The 26,693-nt window shown below is 36.6% G+C and overlaps 1 protein-coding gene across 8 annotated transcripts in view; it reads right to left on the bottom strand.

Annotated features, from left to right (window-relative positions):
- ZNF407 (zinc finger protein 407) overlaps positions 1-26,693 on the bottom strand; it is a 432,266-nt gene that overhangs the window by 388,937 nt on the left and 16,636 nt on the right. For 6 of the 8 annotated variants that reach the window (XM_079109133.1, XM_079109139.1, XM_079109136.1 and 3 more), the window contains exons 2-3: positions 12,768-17,473; positions 7,162-7,276 (exon numbers count right to left, since the gene is read on the bottom strand). In XM_079109133.1, coding sequence (XP_078965259.1) covers positions 7,162-7,276; positions 12,768-17,418 — 4,766 coding nt within the window. In that variant the 5' untranslated portion in view covers positions 17,419-17,473. Of the gene's footprint in view, positions 1-7,161; positions 7,277-12,767; positions 17,474-18,566; positions 19,865-19,897; positions 22,229-26,693 lie in introns of those variants that run through there. The other 2 variants (XM_079109134.1, XM_079109140.1) reach the window with 2 other exon arrangements.

Genomic DNA, 26,693 nt, shown 5'->3' with positions numbered 1-26,693 from the left:
TGCTAACTCACACCTCTCTCTCCTCTCCTTCATTCACTACCCAGAAAACTGAAAGGAAAGTCAGACAAATAAAGAAAAAGGAAGAACGGAAAACAGAGGAAAATGTCAACACTCAACCCTTTAGCACATCAATGTTGTGACCTAACCTGTCCAGTTCACCCAACTGTCCCTAGCACTGTCCACCTGGTTTTACAATCTAGCCTCTGCAGTGCTGATTTACTTGTAGTTCCTGAATAAACTCGACTCCATGGAGAAACACTTTTTTTTTTGGTACTGGGGATTGAACCCAGGGATGCTCAACCACTAAGCCATATACCCAGCCCTTTATAATGTTTTTTTGAGAGACCGGGTCTCATTGAGTTGCTTAGGGTCTCACTAAGTTGCTGAGGCTGGTTTTGAACTCATGATCCTCCTATCTCAGCCTCTTGAGTCACTGGGATTACAGACATGCACCATGGCGCCTGGCCAGAAACACTTTCTGAATAAGCCCGGGAGACTTTGGCTTTTCTTGATCAGAGTTTTCTCTATCTAATCTTTTATCTCCAAACACTTAACACAGCATCTATGCAAATGGATATTCTATAGACACTTCTGTTAATATATACCTCCCTCCATCAAGGCATGTCCAGTTCAGAAATTTCTAGTAGCATTCTTAATAACAGCCATGGTATTCTATCCTCTATTTAGGTTCTTACATTCTTTTGCTTCCTCAGTTAAAATTGTCCAAATTTGACTTGTGAACACATCCTAACCTTTAAGATGAACTCCAGCAGAGCCTGAGTATCTAGGAAGACTTTTCCACAGTCCTCAGCAGAACAGGGCTCCCACTCCACCTGCTCTTTCTGTCCCTCCTCAGGCCTCTCCTCCAGGGAGCTTACGACCACAGGGCCAGTGCACCAACCTGTCACTGGACCTACACAAGAATCTGCTGAGAAATGAGTCAACAAATGATGAATTAACAGTTAAGCTTCCCTTCTGTCTACATTACCTATATACCTCCTCTTACCCAGTTCTTGGAGAAATCAAAGAGCAAAAGATTCCACAAAGTAAAGGATTTTAAGAAACAGATGAAGAGGAAGAGGGAGGCAGAGGACAGGTTGGGGAGGAGGGTACTGAGACAGGACAGCTGAAGAAAGCAAAGAGTGGCTACCTGTAGCTGTGGGGATCAAGAGGGTTAAAGAACTCCCAGATACCACAAGAGGATCACCACAGAACCATTTTTAAATGAAAATAAACAAACAATGCCTTAAGCTATTGGGACATGATTGTTTCACTGGAAAAGACAGAGGCCAATGTTTCCAACTGCAACACCAAGAAATGACAAGGTCTGTTTCATTTCTATTTTCTTATAGGTCGATCACTCTTATGCGATCTAGAATAAACCTATTCCCCAAACTCCCCTCTGTGGCAAAAATTCAAGAAAATACAGCATAAAAAAGGAAATTGGGATACTGTGCTGAAAAAAGAACTCTCCAAGAATAGGAGCATGAAGCCAAGCTTGGAATGGCTTTCTTCCTTTTCCACTCTACTGCCTGACTTTACCTCACTCTCTCCTGGATCAACAAAACAGTTCACTGGAAAATAAACTAGAATCGTTTCTGAGGAAGTTTGCTATTTGAATATAATATCCAAGATATCTCTTTGATTTTCAAATTATGAAGTGATTTGTACATAAAAATTCTTTTAAATCTTCTTCATAGTTTAAAAGGTATTCCAAGGATTTTAAGATCAGAAAAATAAATGATCAAAGTTAATTTTGTATTCATAAGTGACTGGAAGAGAGACAGTAATAATTACATGGCATTTTAAAAATTTCAAAATGGAGGAAATGTATCTTTAAATTAAAAGCCATAAAATATGATATGGAAAAATATGTATGTATCTTTTATAATGAGAGTATTTTAATGTTAATTTAATGTTTTTTTACAGAGATGCTGCACTTTATATTGCTACAAGCGTAATTCATGCCACAGTATAAAACAAACTTTTTCTATCTATATATCTTTAACCACAACCACCAACTGAACCAAACACTTATTTTCTTTGGATATATCTGTAGATATGATGTGTATAATTAATTGTTCAGCTAAAAATGCAGTCCCATGGTGCTTTTAATGATTTAGGTATGCACAGCTTTAGTTCTCAAAGCAGACTAAAAATAGTGATTTTAATTTATTCCTGCTGCCTACAATTACCCACAACCATATATTTTTAAATATTTCCAGCCTATAAAAATTACTAATTTTTGCCACTTGTGTTTATCTGCATTTAGACTTTGATTTGGATAAATTAAGCTCTCAAGTGTTCCTTGCTTTATGAAACTCTGCATGTTGTACACTTCAACACAAATAAATGACTTGTACCATTAGAGGTTTAAATAATGTAATGTATTTCATGCTCAGCCTGAAGCTGGATTCCAATGAAGTTGCTAATGCACGTAATGATTAAGTGTAACTCAAATACTAACTGTGTTGTTGAAAACATGACAGGCAATAATTTGGTCTATTATATTCTGCCATTTAATTGCCTAGTACAGACATTCTCTGACACGTTATGAAGCAATGATTTACAATTATTCAAGCTGCAAAGGTCAGAAAGTGACATTATAATCATCTACATAGAGATCCCTTCTAATGCACAAAAACTAGGTAATGCCACACACACACACAAAAAGAGTTTTATTGCATTACTAACTTTCTATTTAGGGTTTCTTAAACTAACTAGGAATAAACAGTTCTTAAGCACATTAATACACATTTTTAAAATGTCTTCTCATGAACCCAGAGGTGACAAATTTAGAAAATGCCCTTCATATCTCCTGATTAGGTAAATCCTATTCAATTATTTAATGCCATACACACAAATCAAGACTAGACATAGGGAAAGCCATCAGTAAATAACATGATCTCTAAATCATGTATAACGGACTACTGCTTCTGAATATTGGCACCCAAAACTTAGTTATCATTTCCTACGTTTATGGAAATCACAGGCCTATTATTAGTTTTCGGTATTCTTTCAAGATAAGTAACACTGAAAAACAAAAATAATAGCCCAGGTTGATCAATTTTATGCCTCTTATCCTTCTGAAAAGATTATATAATCTTTACATTTCTAGGCACTTATTTCTTTCTATTATACAAACATACTGAATTTGCAACCACTCGAGTAAGTGCAATAACTTATCAACACATTAAGAAGGGGGGAACTGAAATCATTTAAAATGATACTTATAGGTAGGAAGAATGAAAAGAGAGAAGAGGAAGGGTTGCATATCAGAAGGTAAGATACTAAGCAAACAATTTTTTAAGAGAATGTAAATTTAAGAAAAACAGGAGAGAGGCCAGTGGGGGAAATACATACTTTTGTTACATGCTGAAGAAAACAAACTAGGGAGAGAGTACAAATGAAACTAAGTGAACAATTAAAAAAACCAGACATAACAAAAGTTGAAAAATAAAAGGAATAGTTAAAAGAAAAGCATAATTTATCACTAAAAATGCCTTTAATCTCAACTCTCTTATCTGTAAAAGGAAATAAGAAACATGAAACAATTCCATAAGCAAAAGAGATCAACAAATGACATGAATGTTAAGCAAGAAATTTACTAAGCCACAAGGCACTGCATAAATACTACTATTTAACAAAACATGATATCTACAAATGACCTTTTTAGGTTATTCAGATTTTTAAGCTCTTGACCACTGAAAAAATAAAGGGAGAAATAATGAATTTAATAAAAACATGCGTTAGGCCTATTTTTAAACATAAAATTATGGAATTAAATTATTAACTACTATGTAGGAATGCTTTCCATTATTTATTCTAACCCCAAATAAGCCCTACTTCAAACTCACAGTAACTTTCATAACTTTTTTTTAATTATCCATCAATTCCTACATAAAATATTCCTATATTCTCTAAAATTCTTTTCAATTATACTTGGATATAAGAAAAACATTGTTAAGGAATTCTACTATGCAAAGAAACTGCTCCTCCTAAAAATGAAAGTAAAATAAATGGCTCTTAAGTGCAGTTATCTACAACGTGTGCTTAAAACACAAAGTGCACAGCAATACATTTTTGAAGTTTTTACCATGGCCTAAGCAGGGGTTGGCTCAAGACAGAACTTATAACCTAAACTCTGAATCCCAACTACACAACACGAAATACTCAAAACACATCTAGCTTCTTCTGTCAAACTAACTGAAATCCATGACATACTGGGGCCAAGATTTGCCAATGGCAGGTAAAGAGGGAGATAACCTTAAAATTGATCTTGAAGATTCAAAGAAAATCAACATAGATCCGGTCAACTTATATTAAAGTTTAAAAGGCAATTTTTGTTAAGAAAGTTGCTATGGCACAATCCTAAAACCAAGTCTTAGTGAAAAACACAAGACACATAGTTAATAAGTATCTTATGTAATGATAAGAGGCCAAACAATACAAATAACTGAAACATTAACATTGATTTTTTTTTAAATATTTCTGGTTGGAGATGAACATAATGCCTTATTCTTATTTATTCTTATTTGGTGCTGAAGATCGAACCCAGTGCCTCACTCATTCTAATAACCAAGCACTGTACCACTAAGAAACAGCCACAGTCCTAACATTGATCTTTATCCAACACAATGTACTATTTGTTGTTTTATCAATTTTACCACAAAGTACTAGTTTTCTTCAAGAAAACTAAGAGATTACTAAGAAGAATATACTGTTGTGAGGAATAATTTCACTTTAAAAATATGCCTACCTGATATTTTTATATGATATTCAACCAGAACTATTTGAGAAATAACTTCTTACAACTCAAATAATGAAGAGGTCATTAATAAAATTCTATCAGACTGAGACTAAGATATTAGCTACTGGAGAAAAGAAAACATAGTGCAAGACCTTCTGTTTGTGACAAAATTATAGAGTTAATGTTCCTGAAAGATTGCTTCACCTTTTAAAGCATGATTTTATAAAAGTTAAAATTTATAGCAATTAAAGCTAATGAAGAAATGCAGCACGAGCTGCTTATGTGCAGGAACTAATAGGTCCACTGAGCATTTCTAAGATTATTTAGCCATCAATGATAATGAATTGACATTGTCAGTGATGTTAATGTACCAAGGCTCTCTAGTGCCACTAGACTGAGAGCCAATCCCTGCGTTTTGTTTTCCAGTATAAATTTTAAGTTATGCACCGCCCTATCCCTTTGAAACACATGAAATACAGAACAACCTATACTTTTCTTTAACATTATATTACCTAATTCATTATTGTTCTGCTTCAACCACATAGGTCAAGAGGTATACTTCAGCTTGCAATTTAGAACTTTTAGCTTCACCATGAAAATATTTACCTTGTTAAGATTGTCATGTAACTTTCAAGCTAAATTCCATTTTTAAAAAAATAGAAAATTATAATTTCATAATAAGATGAAATCCAATGTTACTGTAATTCTAAAAAGCACAATAATAGAATCTGGAATACTTGTTCCACACATACAACACACAAAGTTCTCTATGGCAGCAGTGTCAAACTCAATATATGTCTATTCACTTATAATTCTGCATCCTGGAAAAAAATAAACTATAAGTGCAACATTTCAGTTGTATTACAAAGCAAGTAGCTAAGCAAAGGATGCACTGTTCAAATTATACCAACTGATTAAAGCCAATTAATTATGAATTGTTTTTGATACCATGTATGTCAGAAATTGTTCTCTTTCCAGGGTCTTAGTAACCCTAATTAAAAAAAAAAAATACATCTAACAGAGTATGGAAAAATTGTTTCTTATTTCTCAGACATGGGAACGAAACTACTTACTGCCACCTAATAGCAAATTTTCACTCGAGTCAGGGCCTTCTCTCCTATAACTCCTATGATAAAAACAATGAATGAGATATCTTTTAAAATCCCGAGACCTATAGCAATTAAAATGAACCATTTGGCACTTGATTTCTGCAGCTAAAATCGGTAGTAACAAAACTCATTCTCTCACTGATCTTCAGGGGGCTTTAGGGCAATGGTTCATCTTCATTTACTTTAGCAGCAAGTCACTGAACCATCAATTCTGCCAATGAATAAATCACAGACCATAGCTAATAAAACTGCTTATAAAGTTATTTGTAAAACAATCTTAAGGGTCAAAAAATACAATCTGGGATACAATCTGTGATCTGGAATAAAATGTACTGCCCAGAAAGAAACTATTTCTGCCTTGGAAGATATTTACATGGTAGTTTCTTCTACTCAAAAACAGAAATGTAACATAGCATGTGCACATTCCATAATTTAATTGAACTTGCAATATTTTTAAAATTAGACTACAATAAGAATTGTAGGTTTCTTAGGTTTCACTTGATCAGTTTCCATATGATATTCTTATTAACTAATTTTTCTGGCATAATAACATTAAAAAATATTTTTAACCAAAAGTAGGATATTAAAATCAACCTCTGAAAGTCCTGATATACCATATAGGTCACAGCATTTTAAAACCTTTTAAACATTTCTGCTAAACTAATTAGTTTTATATTAAGGTACTTCAGTGCTTTCTATTAAGTGTAACTCGCTTGAATGACAATTAAACATTGTGAATGATTCTGCAGTGAAAAGTACCATTCACTAAAAAAGGAAACTAGTTTTGAAATAAAGTTACAAAAAAATACATTATACACTTTTTTCACTCATCATCTTTCAAATAATCAGTAACTACCACCTGAAATTAAATCTTTTGTTGTTTTCCTTATAGAATATACACACTGTATCCAGAGTGATTAATGTGATTAAAATTAAAGCAGTATAGCGAAAGGAAAAAAATACATATACACTCCTAAAGCTATATTATGTATTTTTTGTCTTTAAATGGAATTTATACTTCTCTCTGGCAATGTGAATGAACATCCTATAATTTAGTCAATTTACAGATTACAGGTTCAAATTGACCTTGTAGCCCATAAAATTGCTCATCTTCAGTACGGGATTAGAAGTGGGAGAAGAATGTCATAACTGTATTTAAGGAATTTACCATAACAATGGAAAGGAGGATACGCATGCATAATTTTAGCCACTCTTACTCATATCAGTTTTGAATTCTGAAACAATGGATATCCCGCAAAGGCTTCCTGATTCACACAGCAGAGATGGTTTCAATTTACTCACCCACAGACATGACACTTGTATTCCCTCATCCCAAGGTGCCTTTTCACATGGTTTCTGGCATCTCCAAGCTGAGCTGTTGCAAAATGGCATATCTTGCACTTGAATGGTTTTGATCCTGAGTAAATTTAACATAAAGTATGATTCAGATTTGCATAATACATTACTGATAGTTTTAAAAAGAAAGCTAAATCTTAAATCAGACTTTTAATCTAATTAAAATTTCTGTCCCCAAAATGGAATACCTGCATTCATTTCTAAATTGAATAGACCTGGTTCCATAATTATTCTATCCAGAAGGCTTTAATGTTTCAGTGAGTCTTCCTGACTTTCAATTACAATTTTAAGATCTAAAGTCAAAAGTGATGCTGTTGAAGGGCACTAAGTTGATGAGGTGAGCTAAATAAATTCAGACAGTTTTCTAACATCACAAAGTATTTCTTAAAGGTACTCAGTATTTTAAATTGAACATTTACAAAATACAAACACAGGCAGGGTAACTGATATCTTCAAATATCTATACCAATGAGGATATATGACAATGGCCATCTGGTTTCCTCATATTTCTCTAGCTTTGAATTTATTCACATTAACAATGGCATTTTAGATTTTTTTCTGCCATTTACCTTAAATGATTTACTATATTGCTATTTTAGTAGAATGAACATACATGTATGAATACACAGTGAATAAATTATTGTGCTTTTACGGTCATTTTTAGTCAAAAGTCTGTGATGATTCAGATAACCAGAATTATTGACATTTTGATTATTACTGACTTCATGAACAAATGCTGCAACACAGAAGGCATAGTAACAGCGATGAAATGTTTTAATTATTTCATAAAGAAATGATTAAACACAGAAGGCATAATAACAACAATGAAATGTTTTAATTATTTCATAAAGAAATGATTTTCTCCTTAAAAGGGAGAAAATAAGGGCTAGTTCACTGGAACACTTGCCCCAGCATGACCAAAGTCCTGGTTTCCATTCCAAGTGCCATCATAAAAAGTAAAGCGGGCAGGGGGAATAAAATGATTTTGTCAAAATTAGTGTCAATAATAGATAAGACTATAACTAAAACATGCTAATGTTTAATCAGTACCCACATTAAAGAGAAAGACATTTTTAAAATAGAAAATATATATTTTCCAGTTTCTTAATTATGACATCTTCAAATAAATCAAAATCATAAAAACCACAGTTTAAAATGAGTACAGTATGTTTCCAGATTTTTCATAGCATATTTAATACCTATTTGTTCAAATGCCTCTTGTAATATAGTCAAATAGAACAGGAAATATGTGTATTTTAACACAAAAAATACCAATTTTTAAAATTGTAATAAATCCTATTTGATCAATGAACCTTTGTGTAGTACCCTTGGGGGTCGGGGGAATCCATCAAGAATACTTTGTTGAAACTGAAGCACTCACTCAGTAAAAAATTTTAGTGTCTTAAATTTCAATTTAATTCCCAAAAGCTGACAAAAAAAGTGAAGCGTTTAATTTTAATCTTCCAACAGAAATAAAAAAGTCAACAGAACTAAGCACAGGCAGACAAGGTTGAATATTTCACAGTTCAATGACAATGAAGCCAGATCTCTTAATACTTCCATTTCTACAGATAGAAGTAGATGTAAAATATATTTAGCACCTGAATGGTTATATCTAGTCAGGTTTATATGTTTAAATGTCAAAAGCAGGTTGAGATTGCAGCTTACAGCAATCACATTCTATCAATCACATCGAAACGAGTTTATTTAAATGATTCTGATAAAAGTAAGCCTTTCACCACTTTGAAACACTACAGGAAGGCATAAAATTCTATAAAGAAGAACGAGCTTACCTGAACTTTAAAATACAATGCTTTAAGATAATAGGGTAACTAAGAAATTATTAATGAACAAGAGTATCGGGGACTGTGAAGGAAGAAGGTAAAGCTCCCCAACCTCTATATGAGGACTCTGGGGAGTGGATGGGTCTCAATTTGAGCTTCTTCCTTCACACAGCACCTGAACTGTAACTAGTTCCTCTCCCATGGCACAGCAGCCACACAGTGCTAGCCAAGGTCTTCAGTGTTTTCAGCTCATTGTACATGGCTCCTCTGGGAGGAACCTGGCTGGCAGGTTCAGTGATCACTGATGCAGCATGCTGGCCACACGTTAATGAGTTATTGTGTTGACTGCTTCACCCAGAATCACTGAGGCCCTGACTCTTCCAGTCTTACTTCAGAGTAGGATGTGTTAACATCTCCTTTCTGTGCATTAAAATTCAAATACCAGTCAAGGTAGTAGTTCTTCGCATTTAAAAAAAAAAAAAGAAAAGAAAAAGAAAACCTGTCCCTCTTTTCTTTTGTTCCTATCTGATAACATTTCCATCTTTAAGCTTGCTATACACATTACAAAATTATCCAGGCATAGTATTTGTTAAAGCAAAATTTGTAAAAACATAAATTCCCAAATTTGTCTTTCTCTCAGGTATATTTGATTATTATAAGCTTCCATTTTAGTTATATATATGTATATACACACCTTACATGTTTTTATATAAGCTTTCATTATGTATATAGTTCCATTACTCAGAATGACATGATCCTCAGGTTTGATTGGGGTTTTTTTGGTTTGTTTTTTGCTTTTGTTTTTGTTTTTAATTTGGCCTGTGAAGGTTTTTTGAAGGGATAAACTAGAGAGGCTCTCTAACTCCAGGGCCTTACTACTTTCCAGAAGAATTCCAAAGACTTGAAAAACTCAGTCTGCACTCAGACCTACAAGGCATTCCTTATCTGTATCACTAACTGCTATACATATAAGGATAAGACATTAATAGTCACAGGAAAAGACAAACAAAAACCTTCAGGTCTCAAAAGAATAAGTAATGAATTAAGATGTATATCATATAATATTTCCCAATTACAGCCTTAATTCTGCAATCCTTCTTAAACATTTGAATACTTCATTCATTTATTCATTTACTCATTCAGTAAATTACACTGAGAAGCAACTATGTATGGGTACACAGAAGCAGTGAAGGAAATAGAATCTCTGCTATGCTCCAAGACTGCAAATTAACTGAGTGGCCCATTCCTGCTCTGAAGCATTACAGACTGAGTTGCAACATGACCAGCCCCAACTTACGAGTTTTCAGTGAAGTCATACACCCACTATCTTCTACACATGAACATTATCAAACAGCCCAAGTGACCAGAGCACCCTGAACAGAAATATAATGACTTCAGACAATCTTGTAGCATAAAAGGGTGTCTTCCATGTCATATGAAATAAAAGCTTTTAATAGAATAATGCTGCAGAGAAAACGAACAGCTTCATCAGTCCTACCAATGTGAGACAAAGACTGCTCTCACTGGCCATGCTGACTGCTCCACACCAGTGGGTACACGGGAAAACCCTAGGATGCTTTCTTCCTACAATTCTCGATAACCAGAACTCATTCACTTCTTATAGTGCTGCTTTTATCATGCTTAAGGACGGGAAGAAAAGGTTATATAAAACATATAGTAAATCACAAAATGTGAAAACAGAGAATGAAAGAATAAGCCCTTTTCCAGTTAATCGTTAATAACAGTTCCTGCATTACTATTTCATGGACATAAGCAGAAAGTATCCCAAAAGCAATTCATTTTAAGATGCTGCGGGGGGGAGGGGGGGTGGACCTGAATTAAGACCTGGAGACTGACTTCCCCAAAAACTGACTTGCAAAATTGAAATGGTGGACTGGCACCGTACTTAGGAAACTTAGGAAGGATGCTCTCTGTGGTGCTTCAAGGCACAGTAAAAATGTACTTGCTGATAAGAACAACACAAGATGTTTTTTAAACAAGTATGCTAACTTTTACTAAATGTTACAATCAATGATGTAACTTATATAAGTAGGGTTACTTTGTCACATATTGATAGTTACCTCACTTTCACATCCACATTAACTTGATTTTAAATGCAATTAATACATATAGTCAAGGAAGACTAATGGACTACATTCTGCACTTAACCTGGTGGACATTTTCAAATGGCACAAGTGACCAGTGCAAACCTATTTTGCATTGTAAACGACTAAATAAATCTTAATGGATTAAGAATGATCAGCTATCAACACACAAGGGAAATTAAGTGCTGAAATGCCTACATTGATTATTTTAAATTATTAGCCTTACTCTGTTCTTGAATTTGTATGCTTTTAGTGAGCTTTAACACATTTACAAGACTTATTGACTATAATTACAAGAGAATTCAAGTAATGGACACATCAATTATAAGCAACATGTCCTGAACAGACAGTTGCATAAAGAATTCTAAAAAGAGCTCCATTAGCATCTTCCTCTCCGTTTTATTCAGCTTTATCTGCCTTAAGAGAGCATATTAAGAAAATACATATTTTCTGTGCATATGAACAAGCCTGATTTCTAACCATATCATTTGAGAAAGTGAGCTGCAACAAGATATTGACAGAGGTACTAATAATGCAAACAAATAAGCTTTTAAACTTATTCCAAAATATGGCTCTATTGTACACGAATAGTTGAGATCAAGAGTATAATGTTTATGTTTACCTAATCTTAGGCAGGATGTCCTTCCACTTTCTTCACTAGAGAACTTTTATCTCTTTAATCACATAATATTAGTAATAATGCTCCATACTTTCTTATCTTTCTCATTGTAACCATGCACTAAGTTTCAAAAACTGCATGAATTTAAAGTATAGCTTTAATAATAAGCCATTATTTAAAAGTACAGTAAAATAAACCTTACAGTTTTAATGAAAATATGTTCATTGAAATGTGAATTTATTATTCAAATCCTCTCATAAATTCAACCATGGAGACAGATCTTGTCTAAGCAGAGCACAATGATTTAGAAAAGCTGTCTATTTAAAATAAAGAATGTATGGCAGGTTTATAGAAACAGTGCAGTGAATTTTTACATAAATTTAGAATAGTAGCTTATGTATTTTCAACCAAAAAATGTTTTTTAAATTTCTGACTAAAATTAAATATGATATAGAGTACAGAAACTAAATTAGGTACTACCTCCATGAAAACCAAATTTCCAGTACATATTAATTAAAAAGTATTACTAATTTTGAGCCTTGAAGGTAATTTTGTTGCCTAGAGTTATACTTTTGGATATACAATATCTGGCAATAAATATTACTTAATCCCTAAAATTGTAAGAAAGTCTTTATTAAAAGCCAAAAACCCACTTAATATGTCCTCTGAAAACAGAAAGTGTAACTTAATATATACTTTGGAAAACCAAATAATTAGTACTTATAACAACTGAAAAGTCATTATAAAAGACAGGAATTTAACAAAGGCATCAGAGTAGGGACTAGACTTTTTGACAAAACTGAAAGAAACTTGTCAACTAATCAGTCTTTGGAATCACTAAAGCTTAATTACCTTTAGAAAAGTTAAGTATCAACAATGACTTATATCAGAAGCCTAGAACACCACACACAGCAAAGAAATGGGAACAGATGGAAGGCCAAGAAGCAAATGCAGGTAGGGTTCCCACCTGGATAGGAAGGAACAGCCGACCTTCACCATCCATATATACTTCATAGGCAAACAGGCTTACTGCAGTTGACATACCTGTATGAGTGCGAATGTGTGCCAGAAAGGCCATGGAATTGCTACTTCGACACATCTTCCCACAGTACTTGCAAATGTTTCCCTGGTTTTCCTCTCTCTCACGGTTGATTTGCTCAGTGTCTTCCACTATATACTTATTCACCTCCCGTAGCAATTCCTCATGCTGTCCTTTAATATGCAGAAATAAATTTTGTTCAGAATCAAAGGGCTCTGTACACTTGACACATTTAAAGGTGGCCCCTCCCTCTGGAAGCTCTTCTACACTGGCCTGTTCATTTCTCATATGACCAGCACTAGCCAAATGCTGATGAAGGTTGCTCTCTGTATAGAATGACTTTCCACAGAGTAAACAATGAAAGTGTTTCTCTTTTGTGGGATGCTTCATGGCTATGTGAACATTCAGTCCACTCAGTCCATCTGCTAAGAAGCCACAATCATCACAACGGATTCGAGTAGACTCACTAAAAGAACTGCCTTCAGCTTTCCTCTTTTTCAAGCCTTGAGCACAGTCTTTTAAGGGCAACTCACTAATTCTCATCCCTGCTGTCATCATACCCTCTTCCGACTGGTCTATCAATTCACCATCTTCAGCGTTCTTTATTCTAATTATGGAAGAATCGAACCGACCAAAACTGTACATGGCCTGCCCTTTATCATCAATACTGATTATAGTTTCATAAACATCATTACTCTCAAGTGTGCTATCAGAAGCAGGGCCATCCTCTTCCAAAATAATTTCAGTTTCATGCTGGGGATTCATCAGAATGTCCTTATTCTCCAGAACAGTATTTGACGGCACACATCCAACTTTGTTCTTACCACTGTGATCCAGGGTTAGCTGCTCTCTTGTTACTCTCATCATCACAGGAGGATTGCTTTCAGTTGAATGCCCTCCATCTAGGACACCAGGACACAGGTGTTTGTCACAGACTTTACTGCCACTATCTCCTGTGCTTTCTCCACTTTCACAATGTGTATTTCGGTCATCAATGTCATTCAACATATCATAGTTTTTCTTTGCTGTCTCACAACTCAAAGCTGAGCTTCCTGAATTTTCCTTTTGAAATCTACTTGGAGAGTCATAACTCGAGGAAATGTTGAGGGACTCCATGTCCTCAGGTTTCATACCTTTATCCTTGACATGGGGCTGTTGGAAAGTCTCACCAAAGGAATGGTCTTCACTGAAATGAGATTCTTCTTCCTCACTCTCGATTTCTACAGATTCAGGAACACACAGTACTTTAGACATATCTAAATTAGCAGTTTCACCTAAAATAGAACAATCAACAGTATTTCCAGATTTGAGAGGATCAGATGGTTGGCCTGAAGTTATCTGAAAGTTCTCAGAGTTTTGAGGATGCTCCTCTTCAGGTATGATGATGTTTTTGGACATTTCTGCAGAATCTGCTTCTACCTTAGAAGAGCTGAGATAAGACTGCCTTTTCATTTTATGCTTCTCAGTTGCTGCATGCCTAGTCATCTCTCGACGAGTCACTGCATAGTAATCACAGGCCATGCAATAAAATTCAAACTCTTTTGTATGTTTCCGTTTCACATGCAGCTCTAGAGAAGCAGGAGAGTGAGCAATGAACTCACAGTGTAGACATTTATTATCATTTGTACCTATGACCTCTCGCTGGGAATATGCATCCCCCTGTTTGAGAAGGTCCTCTGGTTCTAAAGGTATTTGCCCCTTTTGATCAGTAAGAGGATGATTAACTTCTCCATCTATAGAGTGAAATACATTTTCAGCTTCAACTTCAATTGGATTTCCTTGATCTACTACTGGCTTTTCTAAAATGGAAGTATCTGACTCAATCGACTTGTTGTGTTCATCTGAAATAGTTAATGCTAAGTGGGTGTTCTTTTTACAGGCTTCAAGATTGCTCCCTTCAGGGCCAACAATAATATCTGAATTTTGTTTCCCATTTGCTTCTATCTCTACCCGTCCTTTATGTTTCTTGGTGGCACAATGACGTTCCATATCTCCCTTGGTTACAGTATAATACTTACATACTTTGCATAAATAACTATACTGGTGACTGTGTTTACGTCTAATGTGAACAGTCAAATTTGTAATACTAGAAGCCAAAAGACCACAGTGTGAACATGTCCGTGAGATGCTGCCTTTGGGTCTCCCTCTCTTTGGAGCACTCAAGGTTAATTCCTCGTCTTTTGTGATGACACCAGATCGCGAGAGCTCTGTGGTAGTTAACACTTTCTTCTCAAGACAGGAATGCTCCTGGAACTGCACACCTCCATGGCCTTCAGTCTTTCCATTTCCAGAAATGGTAAGATCCTCTTTCCTATCATTTGCACCAATACATACCCTTTCAATGCATTCTTCAAAGCTTAAGCCAATATTATTTTTCTTAGCATTTTCAAGATGCTTGCTTCTTTTAATGTGTTTCTCCATTCCTTCTTTGCTCAATGAATAAAGATTGCATGCTTTACAAAGAAAGTGATAGTCCTGACCATGCCGAAGTTTTATGTGTCTTGTGAGAACAGTGGAAGATCTTGTTTTATAAAAACACTTCTTACATTGAAACTGAGGTTTACTTGAATGCCTTACTTCATTTCCATGGCTTATCCTGGACTTAACAGGTTCTTCCTGGGCTGCTTTCCCTGATTCTATCCCAGATTCTTTTGTGTTTTCTGATTCCAAAGTACTTAAAGGTAAGGTCTGCAAAACCAAATCCCTGTTCAATGATGGACAAGTCTTTGGTTGAACCAATAAACTAATATGCTTCTCAGTTGCTCTGTGTTCTTCCATATCTTTCTCAGACACAAACAGATTACAAGAAGTACAAAGAAAACTCATACCATGCTTTTCCTTCATGTGGTCTCTAAGATTTATTTCATTCAAGGAACTGAAAGAACAACACTGACAACTGAAAACAGAAGCAGTTTGCTGATGCTGGTTATTGTGCAAATGTTCCTCTAAGTCCCTCCTCAACGTACTGGAAAAGTCACAAGTCTGGCAGTAAAACTTCATCTCTCTTGCATGACACCTTTTCACATGGATTTCCAAATCTGTCCGATTTGTAGCTATTTGACCACAGTCTGTACAGGTATACAACATCTGATGGTCAAGAGCTAGCTTCGCTGTTGGGAAGTCCAGCTGCATGGAACCAGGATGTCTGGGGCTTGTCTTGTCCTGCATGGTTTCCACGGTGTCTGAAGCCATCATACACACACTCTGGGCATCACTGCTCTTTTCTAGTTGTTTTGGCACTGGCTCTGCTTCACTTGTTTTCATCTGTGTTCTAAAGTGTTTCATACACATCCTCTGAGTGTCATTTGTGCTTCTTTTATTAATTCCTAAAACATTAAATCTTTTCTTTGCCTGGCCTTTCAAGGTAAAAGTGCCACTTCGTCGTCGAAAACTATTACCCAACATTAGAATATTTCGCTCAGGTCTTGGCCTCGAGGTGGTACTGACACTATGTGCTGTCTGCAGGATATTTCTGGTAGGTTCCGATTTATCTAAAAGACCCTCTGATGTTAGTGCATCTCCTAGCTTTTTGCTCTGGTTTTCAGGACTTCGAGCTATACCAAGGGAAGTAACACTTTCTTCAACAATCTCTGCTTTTTCTGACAAAGTATTCCTGGATGGCATCATTTCAACAAGGAGCTCATTGCTACTCCCACTGTGTTGAGAAATGCTTCCTCTGCAGTCTTTAAATTTGCTCCCATTATTTCGTAATCCCTTTGAATCCCTATTCTTCACTGTTGGTTTAGAAGCCCTTGGTTTTGCTCGAATATTCTTTGTTACCATGGAACATGTTTTTTTAGGAAAAGGCTGTTTTGTTAACATCTGTACAAATCCTCCACGAGCAGCAAGATTCTGACGCCGGAGATGTGTCTTGCCAAGATAGTGTGCATTCAAAAGGTTTTCTTCCACACACTGAAAGCCACAAAGATCGCAGGAGAAGACTTTCGGTGGCCCGTGTGTGTGTTTGGTGTGCACAGGTAGAGCTGAGCTGCTCTCTGCTTTGTGGCTACAGTGGCAGCAGGAATGCTCCTTAGCCTGATGCACATGGCATTCAACATGTTTTTCTAAATCAGAGCAAGAAGAAAACAAATGACCACATGCACTGCACTTGAGAACTGAATTTTCATTTCGAATGGTGCAACTAACACTCATTTCTTTCAGGGAGGAAGGAGATTCTCTTTCTGGATCAAGAGAAACCATTTCCTGAGCAGACTTCCTTTCAGGGTCTGTTTTCAAAGAAACAGCATCAATAGTGCTAAGACAGCAAGAGGAGAAGACATTTGGAAGAGTCACGCCTCCTCCATCTGAGAAGTCCTGCAGAAAGGTCTCCTTTCCTCCCTCATCTAACAGGGCTCCTGCCTCTGTGGCTGAGCTCTGGGGACTATCCAATCCACGGATGCCCTGTTCTCCAGGCTCTGCCTCCTCTACTCTCATTCGTTTGGAAGCATGTTTATTTCCATCTTCCTCCACGAAGACACTGTCAGAGCTGGATGATGCTGGAAAACCTCTTTTGCTTGTGAGACTCTCAGAGGAATTCCCTATCCCATCAGATGCAGGCCCACAGATGTCATCACGGGATAAAACACTGCTAAAGCCTTTTGCTCCCTTGTTTGTATTTTCGTCCTCGTCATTCTCAGATTTCCCAGGATCCATCATTAAAAGTGCTGATGATGTTTCCTGGGTCAAAGATGGCTTGCCCAGCACACATAACCTGTAAAGTAGATAAAAGTGGTATTAAGTCTTCAAAAATAGAAAACATGCACACATTAGTCTTAAAGTGGGTGGAAAAAAATATATTAGCCTCATTGAAATTTCCTTTATACCTAGATGAATCTGGTCACATATATTAAGTCCTTAAGAAAAATATGTCATCAGATTTGTGGAACACCTAACCACATCACTGGCTCAGGACACAATATGATGGTATCCTGGAGAGGAAAAGTGACGTTTCCAATCAGGTTGCCAAAACACTACCATGTTTCAATTCTCTAGACCAAATTTCAGATGACTACTACTTTTTTCTTTTTTTAAGTCAGAGAAGACCTCTTTTCAAATTACATTTCAGTGACCTCCCTCCGAAAACAAAACTGGTCTGATCGAAGCCTGGAAGTTAGGCCTTCCACTCATCAACCTCCCAAGAAGCCCAAGTCCTAGTATAACAATAACTGCTTCAGCCCTTCCCTGAAACCGAAAGCCTTACTATGATCCTTCTAAACAGACCCTGTTAACAACCTGTACACGCTCTTCACGTATCACCACTCATGCTCAAGTTCTTTTGTCAATGAAAAGTCACTCTTTAACTTCCCAAGTCAATCCCAAGTCAATCTTTAACTTCCTCATCTCACATTCATTTTCCATGGCAAAGGGAAATGCCAACAACACAGGAGAAATAATGGAATAAGTTTTGAGGGGAAAAGAAGAATTATACTGAAAAATGCTTTAAAATCAATATTATTGTCTTCATTTTTATTATGATAGTTAATTCAATTAAAACATCATTTTCCATTTACTTTAGCCTATGTTTATAATTTTAAACCAAATGTCACTTGATTTGATGTTAATAAAAAATCATTAATATGTTACAGCCTCAAAACTATTTCTAACTATTTTAACTATTTTTTCCATAACAATGACAAAAAAAAAGAAGTCTGCTGCTTTGACTCTGTTAAGGAAACAAAAACCAGTATTATTAGACATGGCACCAAAAGTACAGAAGAAAAAATTAGGAAAATTAGATTTCATTAACACCTGATAAAATAAGTTTATAAATTGTGATTTAAACTTAAATTTAAAATTCTCTTTACCTCAGGAGTTTTGGGTACACAGCATTTCCCAAACTTATTTCATTATAAACCTTTTATTTATAAAAAGCCAATTGATTACAGTGTTGCAAATGACCTTTTAGAAAATGCTCTCAAGCATCAGTTTTGGTTTCAAAATCTGCAATGGAAGAGAATGAAGGGAGAAAATAAAGTGGGAAAACAAGTACCATGTATTCATTCCAAAAACTTCACTACTGCCTACAATATGGCAAATATTCTTGGCTGCAGATGCTGGACATACAACAAACACAACTCTGGTCTCCTGAAGCTTACAACATAAGTGATGAGAATATTTTTTAAATATAAATACATTGTCCAATCCAGGACAGCGACTTCTGGCCACAATGGAGTCATGGGGTAGATTTGTTTGAAACTACTAAAAAAATAAAAAGTGAAGCAACAGTAGAGGACAATAGACATGAGGTACCAAAGGGCAGTGATCCCTGAGAGAACAACCCCAACGAGTCCCAGCTTACTGCACAGAGTAGGTACCCAGGCCACAGCACAGGGGCAGGGATTTGAGCTGAGGGGCAGAGTAAAGGAAGGCGGAGGTGCAGAGAAAGAAAAGTCCAAAGATCTGCAGAGGATGCCCCCCAAGGATCCCTATCAAGACACCAAACTCTGCGCCTTCCCTGAAAGATGTCTCTTGCCCCTTCGCAGTCAGTCCCTGGGCAACACAGCCCTCACTCCCCATTTTCCAGAATCCTCTCGAAATGGATGGGCTTTGCCTGCCCTAGAAGTTGATGTTTTAAGATTAATGTTCTCTTTTCTGTCAGTTAAACCTGTGGTTTAAGTTCCCTAATATGTAACAAAAATGTGTTTGTTGTAATCTAAACCATGTGGTTGAAATGTAGCCATTTGAGCACCCAATATATCTCCCTTGTCCTCAGTCTTCCAATGGTAAGGGCTATAGTGTAGTAGGTGATCCACTCATAACTACAGCCCTCCCCCTGGCCCTTCCCAGTTGTAAGTTACTCAGTCACCCAGGTGGATTGTAACCCCAAGCTCCTCCTTTCAGACCAAGGGGCAGTGCTGCCTTAGGGAGAAAAACCTGGGCAGACTTCTGCCCAGTGTGCTTGCTTGCCAGATTTTGGTAGCACACCCTTCTGCAGAAGTAAAATTTGCCATGCCCAATAACTTCTGAGTATGTATCTGATTTCTTGCGGTACCCTAATATTTCTAACAATATGCAAAGAATCATATAATAAGCTTTCACGGGGGTCTGACTTCACTTCATTCAGTGTGATACTTTTTTTGCATGTGTCAATAATATGTTCTATCTCACTGCTGAGTAGTAATATATCAAACAGAACAATTCAGTTGATGGAACTCTGAGCCAGTTTCTTTTTGTTACTATTGAATAAAAATGGTATAAGTATTCTTATACCTGTCTTTTTAGAAACAGATTTTTATTTAATTATGTAAATACCCAGTAGTAGTATTGCTAGGCTGGAAGGTAGACATATGTTTAACTTTATGAGAGACTGCTTGACTGATCTTCAAAGTGGTTGTCCTACTTTGCATAGCTATCCACAATGTATAATCCAGGTCTTTACCAACATTTAATGAGAATCTTTCAAATTTTCTATGGGTGTATATGGTTTTATTCTGCATTTCCCTGATGACTAGTGATGATATGGAATACTTTATGTGCTTTGTTAGCCTTTTGCCCATTTTTCAATTCAGTCATTTATTTTTCTTATGGAGCTCCAGGAATTGCTTATATGTTCTGGACATAAATCTTCTGCCAGATGTATGTTTTACAAATATTTTCTGCCTTTTCATTTTATAAATTGTATATTTGATAAAGAGAAGTTTCAAATTTTGATGACATCAATACTTTGCCTGTTATGGTTATTTATGTGTCTAGTTGTTTTCTGTCTCTTCAGTGTAAAATGTAACCCAAGGTTTATTTTATCTACCCGTATATCCAAAGAGCCTAGAAAAATTCCAAGCACTTATAAGGTACTAAAATGGATGAATGTCTCATTAGGATAAAAGAAATGTCTAATATCTAAGTATTTACAGATGAAATGGGAAACGTCTGAGATAAACAGTCCAGGAGATAGCACAGTAAAGCTAGGTGCCAGTAATGATTCAAGTTGAATGACAGTCATATGAGGATTCATTATACAATTCTATCAACTTTTTCATGTTTGTATATATTTGAAAAAAATCTCCAACAGAAGTTCAGTTTAAAAACATTTTGACACTTAGTCTAAATCAGCGTTTCTTCCCTTCCTTCCAACATTGAGCCATCTCTTCCTCACAAATACTGCAGTAGCATAAGGCAGGTCCCCTCTGCTGTGGTCACAGCAAGAGCTCCAACTGCAGCAGTGCACGTGTGGGGCCCACACACTGCTGACTTAGGGAACACACATGCACAAACACAGTGCTCAGAGTGGCTGTTGTGACAAAGGTATCTGATCCATGTACTTTTAGAGACAAAAGAACAACTACATTAAGGGACAGAAACAAAATAATGAGACGGGTCTATATAATGGCTCCCAAAATTCTAAAACAAAAGGAAAAAGTACTCAACACTTGTTATTTCCCACCTGATTTTAAAATTAATGAAGCAAATCCAACATCTCATTATAGAAATAACATTCAACAAATATGCACTGAATGCCCACCATATGAAAGATACAAATACAGTCTCTATGGGATTTAATATTCCATGGGCCGTACATGACATACACACCAACGAATTCTAATACAAGGCCATATATGACTGTGTATGATATAAACTAAGATTTGTAGCAGCATAAACATGCAAGGAATGATACTTTCAAATAAAATATTCTAATAAATCAAAATTTTTGACTAAAACCATGAACAAACTAAATGTTTTCTCTACTGAGGGAGCAGGTAGGAACAGTTAAATATCTTGAAGAGAAGGCAGTGTTGATCAAGGTCTTAGGGTGTGCACACAATGAGCATAGGGGGGCTGTGGGCAGGCCAGAGGGGCCATGGCTGTCTACCACACAGTCCCTTACAACGCAGGCAAGTCCATCAGCCCAGCCCAGGTCACAGAAGAACCCACATAGGAGCTGGGTTTATTCAGTAGTTCCAGAAGAAGACACCATGACACTGCAACATTTTGGAAAGATTAATTTTTCAAGATGTAAGACACCTTGGAGGGAGAACAATTAAAGAGGCAGAAAAGGCTCATCATAAGTTTACTTTACAAGGTCCAGAACTAAAATAAAGTCAGAAAGCAAGAGTGCAGAAGTACCTTAAAATAATCTAGGAAGGGTTAAATGCAAGTGAGAGAGTTTATGCTAACGTAAACTTTAAAAAATCATTAGACGCCTGGCGCAGTGGCGCACACCTGCAACCCCAGGGGCTCAGACGCTGAGGAAGATCCCAAGTTCAAAGCCAGCCTCAGCAACCTAGCAAGGCCCTAAGCAACTCAGCAAGACCCTGTCTCTAAATTAAATATATAAGAGGCCTGGGGATGTGGCTCAGTGGTTAAGTGCCCTGGGTACAAAAAAAAAAAAAAAAATCATTAGAAAAGGTTATTAGAACAAGTATCAAATAACCAATGGAGCTGGGAGAGGGAGGACTTCTTTTTAAAGATTCAAAAGTCACCTCACTGGGACAGTTTAAGGGCTCATTTTTCTGAGGCAGATTTCATTCATTCACTCAATTAACACTTACCGAAAATTTTATCATATACAAGGAAGTCAGTCTGGCAAAGCAAAACCAAGCAGGCAGGAACTCGCTGCCAGCTCTCAGGTGAGGTATAATCTGCTTTCTGGTAATCAAAGAGAGAAATAAAATGAGTTTCAGACTTCTTCCCAAGCAGGCTTTCCAGATGGAGAAGTCCTGATAGGTGTCTGGACTGAAAGAGTGGCAAGTGGAATGGGCTGTAGTTCAGTGGAAGAGCTTGCCTAGCACATGCGAGGCACTGGGTTCCATCCTCAGCACCACATAAAAATAAATAAGATAAAGTTATTAGAAAAAGAAAGAGTGGCAAGCACTGTTAAACCCGACCTTCGTCAGGCACCACAATTCCCTCATAGTCACCACTGAACATGTACCCTTACTGTATCACAAAGATTTCCAAATACACAATTTTAAGTAGATCTTATCCAAGTCCTGAGTACTTATTCCTTGACTGAAAAAAAAAGTTACAAATAACTTGACTGTCTTCATTTTCACCAGTTATGAACTCACCATGAACTGTCACAAAAGAAAATCTCTGCTCTACCTCACACACTTCTCTGCTATGATTTAAGATGGGAAGAAAAAAAAAGTCTCGACAAAGAAATCAAACCACACACTTTTTGAGAATAAAACTAATCAATAGCAGCCTTCTGATGACACCTGGTGGCCACTTCTCACAGGAAGGTTCTTTCCGCATTTTAAAGAAAGCCTTTCAAGGAAGTAGTAGGAAAACAATTACTCAGTCATTTCAAATGCTAGCTATACTACAGGCAAGGACGCATGTCATTTTGCCCTTAATTTTCATCCTTTTTGTTCCACTTTTCATTCATTCTGATCACTCGTCTTTAAAGGTGTCTACACCTTTTTTCCTCTCAAGGGATGTAGGCTCCCTCCTTCAGTGACACAGGCACACACACTCACAATCATGCTCTCAGGTACGATGAGACCACATAAAAGCCATCTTCTTCCTGCCCATCCCATCCCAACTCAGCCTTCACCTTTGTAGGATTTACTCAAATTTGGTGGTGCAGGCAGTGTGAGTTAGCCACATCACCAGGACACACTAACACCACGGCAAGGGTGTGTACACCAGAGCAGGTCTGCACATGCACATGTGCAAAAATACCTAACACCCTCTTGTTCTTTCCCTCTTAGGAGTTTAAAGGACAAAGAAGCCCAGAATTATGACATTACAACAGAATTCTCCCTCCTGGAAGATCAAAGTAGGACTGTCTACAAGACTACAGTGAATTGCAATGGCAACAGCTGAGTAAGACAAAGATAAATGGAAATTAGTGGGGCACTCACATCTCTTTCTTAATCTACCATTTTCAACTGGACCTTCTATTGAAGCCCTATCATTATACTATAACCTAATTTAAAAGTCCACACATCAAATCTATCAATGGGAAGCTCTGTACTACTGGTGTAGTTACAGAACACCATGTACATAATCTAAGGGCAACAAAGGTGCAGCATCCCAGCCACCCCTTCCAGGTTTCTCCCATCAAAAATACAATTTGTGGGCTGGGGAGATAGCTCAGTCGGTAGAGTGCTTGCTTTGCATGCACAAGGCCCTGGGTTCGATCCCCAGCACCCCCCCCAAAAAAAAAAAAAAAAAATTTGTAACAGGGATCACAAAAGAATCTCCAATTCTATATGGAAAAGATTAGTCTCCCATGAAAATGCTTACACTTGCAAGTTGAATAAATAATTCTCACATGAATATTTAACACCCTAAAAATTCATTTACTAGATAACACCAGGGACCATTTTCAACAAATAGATGGGCACTAGAGTCTGGCTTATGCACAAGGGGACAAGTCTATGAATACGTGAGTCTAGTAAAATCACCTCCTCACTATCCTGAGAACAGGCTACAAAACATTTCCCCAATTATAAGTTTGTAAAGTTGTTAAACGAACTACCCAGAAAAGTATCTATTGTGGTTTTAAATCAGTCTGCAGATTCTCTGATACTCCCTTCAAAGCCTAGTCCCCTTTCTCTTAATCACAGTTTACACTTAGTGACCTGCTTAAAAGGGACAGAGAACAGTGGAAATGAGTGTTCCACCTGAATACGAAGTCCTAAGAGGCACACACTTCATGACTGCCCTCCCTCTCGAATCACTCCTTCCAGGCAAAGCCAGTACAGTGAAGGGAGGACACCTGCAGGAACCACAATGGAGGATCTGAGGCCTCCTCCCAGCGCCCCTGAGAAACTGGGGGCTCCCCACACAGTCAGGGAGTACGCCGTCTGAGTGGCAGACCCTCCAGCCCCAGTACTCCTTCAGATGACAGCAGTCCCTCCACAGCTCTGACTGGATCCAGAATCACCAAGGTAAGCCCATTTCCAAATTCCTGACGCACAAAAACTGCAGGATTTTTAGTGCTCGTCGCTTTTAATCACTACATTTTGACATAATCTGTTAATGCAGGAATAGAAAAGCTCTTCTCTCCTTTCCATCTTGTTAGAAACAGGGCTCCAGTTCACGCCTCCTGTACATATATTTTATATACATTTTCCTTCCTATCTGCTCCCACCCTTCACAAGAAGCTTCTAAACTACACAATAGCACTGAGGCACACAGGAGGATGTCAGGAAATGTTAACTGAACAGTACCAGCCCTGTGAAACATGTTATGGGGCAGAATTTCCATCAACTTATTTTGGAAATAAGTTGTAATAAAATGAAATATACATTTACATTTCTCCCATTATCAAATTAATATCTGATACAGCTTAAGATGAAAACTGGACAGAAGAAAATCGAGTTATTAAAGGGCTACCTAATAAAGGAGATGAGGTAGAGCAAGTTAAATTTAGATTTGTACAACATGAAGAAAATATCTTAACATTTGCTGAAAACCCTGCTTATTTTGGATGGAAGCATTCCTCAGAGATATCAGCAGACATGGGTTCCTTCCCTGTGAGGAGCAGAAATTTTGCAGCCTACTATTCTAGTATGCCCAAACCCGAGGAGGTGGCCCAAGCAGTGGACACAGGACCAAATTGTCATAGTCCTTAATTTATACTTAGGACATGGAACTGACTTAAGTCCCACCTCCAAAGCACCTTTCATAACATGTCTAGCTTGATCCCATTACAGAACTTTCTCCAGGCAAAGTACAAGGCATTTGCAGACAAGCAGGCCAGCTGTGTGCTCCTAAGCCCAGGTGGTAACAGTAAAGTAGAAGTCTCACCGAGTCAGAAAGGAGGACTGTTTCTATTCCAGAGTATACCTAAGTTATACTTCAAATTACCCAATTCAATTCTGCCTATATAAACATTTTCTTAGTGCTTAAACGAGAGCTAAAATAGACATTAAAACACTGTATTGACAGGGATCAGACCAGTGACAAAACAAAGTTGACCATCCTTTTATTATAAAATTTTCCCACCCTACCAATACTATTTATGAAAACGTGCTAACATCAATATAAAACAACTCACATGGCAAAAATAAACTAAAACTTAGCTCTGCCATCATAACTGGCAATTTCTTTTATAAAAACCTTGATACACTTCAAGTACTATTTTCCAAATGCATTAAAATCTTAATTTGATGACAACCTTATATCAACTCTTACAAATACTTTTCTTAGAAAGATTTTACACAAAAAGTTAAATTTAATATCGCCTTTCAAAAATTATTTTAAAATCAAGGCTTTGGTAGTGTTTCCATTTAATTTCTTAAAGAAAATTCTTATTGTAACAGGAATAAAGAGGATTAGAAAAAGGAATGAAGATTCTACGAGGAAAAATGAAAAAATTCAGTCATTAAGAGCAGACAGGACCACTTGTATCTTATGCCATTTGAAAAAGGTTGTTTTATTATCAGTGTAACTAATCACAATGAAACCATCTCCCACAACTAAAGACATTATAATGAATTTTCTTTACAGCTACAGAGAAATGGGATTTGCTGTTTCACATCAAATAGAACAGGTTGTATAAATTCTTTCTATTTGTTGTAAAATATAATTTCATCTATAAAATCAGTCATGAAATATTAAAACTGAAACAACAGAATTTATATCCTTTACTTAATTTGGTTTAAACGGTCTATTCACTTAAAAAAAAAAATAGGTGGGGAGGTTACATGTGATGGAGCCCCTCCTTTCTCATTAAATGTTTCCATTAGACCTCTTATTTTCAAGAATTTATAATGCAGCTATAAAAAAGCATTCTATAAGTTAGCCCATATTCCTTAGATTTTCCCTTCTTTTTCTCCTTCCTCCTCCTCTTCCAACTTCTAAAGGCATGAAAATAAAGCACTTACAAATACTAATAAAAGCAAAAATAATTAGAAGTACAAAATTAAAGAAACACAAAATGTATACATACTGAAAAGTTTAAACCCCAGTGAAAACAGAACATTAAGCTACAAACAGGGAGGCCTTTGCTTTCAACAGGACTACACCAGCAACAAGCTGGA

This window comes from Sciurus vulgaris (genome assembly GCF_902686455.1).
Source record: "Sciurus vulgaris genome assembly, chromosome: 13".
NCBI classification, from domain to species: domain Eukaryota; kingdom Metazoa; phylum Chordata; class Mammalia; order Rodentia; family Sciuridae; genus Sciurus; species Sciurus vulgaris.
This window is presented reverse-complemented; position numbering and strand designations above follow the sequence as displayed.